The sequence below is a fragment of the Apis dorsata genome, unplaced genomic scaffold (genome assembly GCF_000469605.1).
Source record: "Apis dorsata unplaced genomic scaffold, Apis dorsata 1.3 scaffold_82, whole genome shotgun sequence".
In the NCBI taxonomy this organism is placed as follows: domain Eukaryota; kingdom Metazoa; phylum Arthropoda; class Insecta; order Hymenoptera; family Apidae; genus Apis; species Apis dorsata.
The window spans coordinates 323754-328847 of NW_006263380.1; the positions used below are offsets into that span (position 1 = coordinate 323754).

General features: G+C 33.7%; 2 protein-coding genes across 2 annotated transcripts in view; one reads left to right on the forward strand and one right to left on the reverse strand.

Annotated features, from left to right (window-relative positions):
• Positions 1-187: 187 nt before the first annotated feature.
• LOC102681843 (lymphocyte expansion molecule-like) lies at positions 188-1584 on the reverse strand. Its single transcript, XM_006610892.2, has 4 exons — positions 1097-1584; positions 927-1009; positions 718-862; positions 188-570 (listed from the first exon to the last, which is right to left on the reverse strand). The coding sequence occupies exons 2-4, from the start codon at positions 982-984 to the stop codon at positions 261-263; spliced, it is 513 nt and encodes a 170-aa protein (XP_006610955.1). The 5' UTR covers positions 985-1009; positions 1097-1584; the 3' UTR covers positions 188-260.
• Positions 1585-2263: 679 nt separating this feature from the next.
• Positions 2264-5094, forward strand: part of LOC102681621 — a 4284-nt gene continuing 1453 nt past the window's right edge. Inside the window, exon 1 of the mRNA XM_031508315.1 lies at positions 2264-2424. Within this exon, the coding sequence (XP_031364175.1) occupies positions 2419-2424 (6 nt within the window). The 5' untranslated portion in view covers positions 2264-2418. The remainder of the gene's footprint in view (positions 2425-5094) is intronic.

The following is a 5094-nucleotide window of genomic DNA, read 5'->3' on the forward strand; positions in this document are numbered from 1 at the left end:
GAGAAAGAAGAAGGAACATTTAGCAAGAAAGAAATTTTTCTATTTTAAATAGAAGCGTGAAGATAGAAGTGAGCGTGTTGAACCCATTTGGACCATTTTTCGTGCCTCCTGGAAGGACGATCGAAACCGGCTCTATCTTGAAACTTCCGGTTACTTTTCAACCGAGCGAAGATTACAAAGTGAGCTATCCCTCGAAATTCAATATTTTATTTTAATAACGATATTTCAATAAACAAATTGAAACGAAGAGGGGAAAAGAATTAGAAGTAACTGTACGAGGGGATGTAAATAAATTTGGTTCGAGGAGCTTTGCTCTTGAAGATGTACGTCCATCCGTGTCCTTCTATAATTCTCTTCTTCTCGATCGTGTATCTTCCTGGTCCAGGTCGAATTTCCGTCGACGGAGGCGGTCTGATGAATTCGGTGTTCATGTTGAACGGATAATTCTTCATGTTCTTTGGCTTCCTCGGAGATTTTGGATCGTAATAGCCGGGCCCCGGCTCCTTTGGATCCTTGTAACACAGCGATATATCCTTCAGCATCATCCTTATGCCCGATGCCTTTAGAAATCTGTCAAAAAATTTTATCAGACTTCATCTTTCGATCTTCGTCTCGCAATAGAGGATTAAATTTCAGAGAGAATTAAAAATCAGGAGAAAGGGATTTTTAATGATTGATCAACGATATATATATATATATATCTTGTAACAAGAATACCTTGGACAAGTGCCCCAACGTCCCTTGTAATAATTCGATTTCTTTTTTAATTTGTCCATTTCGCATGGGATCGATTTGGGCCAGTTGTCGAATTTTATTTTCGGTTTTGCGAAGTAATTTTTCATCGTGGTCTCGTCTCTTGGCCCTGAAAAAAAAGAAAAAAATGAAACGATATAGAGTATCCAACGTACGTATTTATCCTAGCCAACCTGTGAACAAATCGTAGGGACCCCTCTTTCCAACGACTTTGTTTAAAAAAGCGTCCATCGTCCTCGAATCCTTCACGTTGTATCTATCGATAAGAATAAGAAAGAAATTGAAAATCGGATATCTTCTTGAACGAAGAAAATAAATGTAAAAGAAAATTGTTATTACGTACAAGATGCAGGGCAGTGACCAAGGTTTAACTTCGATCTTGGATCTTGGTTGCAAACCATCGTACTCGAACGTTGGAACGCAGGAGAGGCCCTCGCGTTCTCTCTTGTCGATGTAATAATAAGGATAATACTTTGAGTATCCTGAAACGAGGAGCAAAAAAATGTTACTAAAAATTGATCGAAGTGGACGCCAGTGGAAGGAGATTAATTTGTTGAATCATTCGCCTGGTCCTGGAGTAACGGACGGCCAAGAAGGTTGGAAAAGAGGAACAATTCCGCCAAATCCAACGTTTCTTTTCGTTGTCTTGCAAGGTTTTTGCAGCACGTCGTCGGGCCATTGAAGAATCTCGTGGGTTCCTGGACCACGACCCATTTTCAATTGCTCCCTTTGCTCCTTCAATTTCCCCTTGTATCTTCCTCCCATGGTCAATGAAAATTCTTTCGTTTCCATCTGTCTCTTCCAACTAATTTTTAAAAATGGAAGAAAAAGCTTCATGTATATTGATCGACATCAAAAGATTTTTATTTTCAAAAGGATTTATATACTTTATACTTGGATGTTTGCATTTAAAAGGAAATTTAGGATGGTACAATCCTACTGCTGGTGATATTGTTAAACCTTTATACATTTTTGGATGCAATCCTATTTTCACATCTCGTTCTGCGCTGCTACCGAAAGCCGGATAAGCTTTTTTCGTCCGTGGAATTAAACAATTACACTTCCATTTGCACGCGCAACGACAAGTTTTCTTGAAATATTTTTTGGTTCCGGACATCGTGATTTTGATTCCAAGTTTTTTTAACTTTCAAGACTTTTATCACTTGTAAACGCTTATGAAAAAATTTTTTCTTTAATTAATGATTTAAAAGTTTCTTTGTTCGTTGATGATTTTTCATCGAAAGATTGATAATATTTGAGGAAAAATATTTTTAAAAAAAATCAAAATTATAGATATAAAAAAATTACCAACTCGAAGAAGAGTTCGTAATTGTAAAGATTAATTGAAAGGTTAGTGTTTTGAATTTTCCTCTTCGATTGAAACTAAGTTCATATTGTAGCCATTGATCGATATCGATGGAATGTGAAAAATATATTTTATAGATCTGTGCAAAAATTAAATTATATTTTTATGTTGTTGGATAATGATCGAGTGAATGTATTTTTTATTAGAATCAAGAGTATTTCGAAGTATTCAGCTCGAAAACGAAAACGAGATGGAACGTAAAACTGATTGGGCGAGGAGTGGTGCCATCTTATATCTTGAAGCCTCAGTTTCGAGTTGCTCGTTTCGAGGTTGTCAGTGACAAACCGGTAGAGTTGAAAATGTCTGTAAGTTTACATTTCTATTAATATTTTTATATATATATATTTTTTTTATCAAAAATTTTCAATGCTACACGTAAATGTAAGAAAATATCTGTTGAATGGTCGATAAAAGTATCAACGATAGGTATTAAAGGAAACCAACTTAGTCACGAATACCTTCAATCGATAAAATAGCTTCTAGATCATCTATCGTTCATCTCAAAATTTCAAAAACTAAAAAAATAAACAAAGAAATTAAATAAAATCGGCAAAAAATTTGTCTGCATTAGATCTTTTTGTTTACTTCGATCTTCGTCATTTCAATTTAATGATAAATAACTTTGTGCTGAGTATTATCCAATGTTAATCGAGTTTTCATTACCGACAAAAGCGATTTATCCAAAACTCGATACTAGTTTACGTGCTCAAATACCGAGAATTAGAACTAATTAGTTGGACAATTTAATTCATCACGCATAATAAATAACTAGATAAAGGAATTTAATACCGATAGTGGAATCGTAATTATAATTAGATCGTGAAAACATACGAACATGTTGTATCAAAATTAATTGAAGAAGCGATACGCGAAAGGAACAACTAATTATTTGCGTTGATGCGACGAATTAATTGCGATCCATTATGTTTCATCCTGTCTTGTTATCGATCATTTTGATGCATCGTCCCAAACAATTTCCCTTTACTCCCAACGATTCGTGCTTTTCCAATAATCTTTCAATAACGTTCAATGTTTGCAAATTTAATCTGTTCGAAATTAATCGACGATAGTTGTCAACAGCGCGAAATATTTTTTCGATTTATCCAGAATAAATAGATGATGTACAAGGGAAAAAAAAACAGGAAAATGAATCTCTTTGAAAATATATCTCTTTGATATAATCTATTTTTCATAACCATAGGTCAATTCTCAAAAATATCAATGTCGATTCAAATCTAATTTTTTTGTAGAACGTATGAGTTCACAGTTATCAATATTGTTCTGCTAATGAAGAATCATTGTCTGTTCAGAAAAATGTTATTTCGAATCAAAAAATTCGAGCTGGTGGCGAGCATTGAGAATTTTCGAATTTGAACGCGATTCGAAAAGAAAAAACAAATGTCGATAACTTTATCTGTGTCGACAATGTCCAATGATTCAAGCATAGATCAAAAGATCGCGAGAAATATAATTTCGTCGTTATAACAGTTCAGGAAATTACAGTTTAGAAATCTAGGCACATCGAGTTTCTTATCCTCTTTTTTTAATTCTCGATATTTTTATTTCCACAATATTTACTTCAAAATAATATCAAAAATAATCCATCTTATCAATAAATTATTTCTAATGTAAAAATAAAATCGAGTTGAATATAAAACAACCAAAAATGATCAATTTTTTTAATCTCTTTATTATCCTTAACATCAACGTTACTCTACAAAGACAAATTCGCAAAGTCCTTGGCTTAACAAGCTTATTAATTACTCTCCAAGTTTCGTCTCCATCCTTTAATCCCACCCTCTTAATCAATTCAATCCGAGTTTAATCGTTCATTCTTGAAAGTCGAGTCATCATGTTTTCGACAAATCAAACTCATTAATGTTCAGCATCTCGAAGTAGTGGATCCTTTTGAATTAAGTCGAGCAACGTCCCACCAGCCTCGATTACCTCCAAATTCCGGGAAAACAATTTCCTGCTGCGGTTGCACGACTTGTGCGTTGTTCACTTAACTTGTAAACCAAGTTACCAGTCGAGAAACATTCTCAAAGGATGTTGAAAGGGGTGGGAATTAAACGGAATATAAAAATGTAAGGATCACATACACGAGTCGAGAAAAAAATTTAGAAAAAAAATTCTTCATCGAATCGAGAATAAAATTTTCGACCAAATTATCGAGAAACAGTCTCAAAGGATGAAAAGGTGAGAATTAGACGGAATATAAAAATGTAGGAGTCTCATACGAGTCGAAAAATTTAGAAAAAAAATTTTTCATCGAATCGAGAATAAAATTTTCGACCAAGTTACCGAGAAAAAATCTCAAAAAAATGTTGAAAAGGATGAGAATTAGACGGAATATAAAAATGTAAGAGTCTCATACGAGTGGAGAGAAAAATTTAGAAAAAAAGTTCTTCATCGAATCGAGAATAAAATTTTATACATGGATGCCGAATGATCGAATGGGATTGAATCTCGATTGAAAGGAAATGTTGAAAATTTAAACAAAATTTCGGCCAGGAAATCTCCTTGTAAGAGATTCGTAATCATTGAGAATCGGATCAAGTATATTAAACTTGATATAGTATAATTTGCTAAGTTAGATAGTTTCTTAATGAGATGCCGAATATCTTCGTTCGTGGATCTCGTGCAATTTCCTTTCAAGATGTCCATCTAGAATCTGAACATATCTTGTTAATATGCATGGCACAGATTTCCACCCGACCCTATTATTACAAAGCCGCAGACATTTCGAGATGATTATTAGTTTCTCGGAATTCATCATCACCTTACTGCGCCAAGTAATACCAAGTGTAATCAACGGTGCTCAAAATTTTCCAACTCACTCTATCTCATCCACTCTATCTCTCCAAATTTCGAACGTTACTTCCATCTTTTTCTTAATATTCTTTTTCATTTACTTGAGTTATTATTTTTGTAATTTTTTTTTTTTTTTTTTTTACAATCAAGCTTCAAAGCTT

Coding starts and splice junctions, on each gene's coding strand:
- LOC102681843 (XM_006610892.2), bottom strand. CDS start 984: ATGGACGCTTTTTTAAACAAAGTCGTTGGAAAGAGGGGTCCCTACGAT. Junction 863..926: donor TCCCTACGATTTGTTCACAG/GTTGGCTAGGAT, acceptor CTTTTTTTTCAG/GGCCAAGAGACGAGACCACG. Junction 571..717: donor CGTTGGGGCACTTGTCCAAG/GTATTCTTGTTA, acceptor ATTTTTTGACAG/ATTTCTAAAGGCATCGGGCA.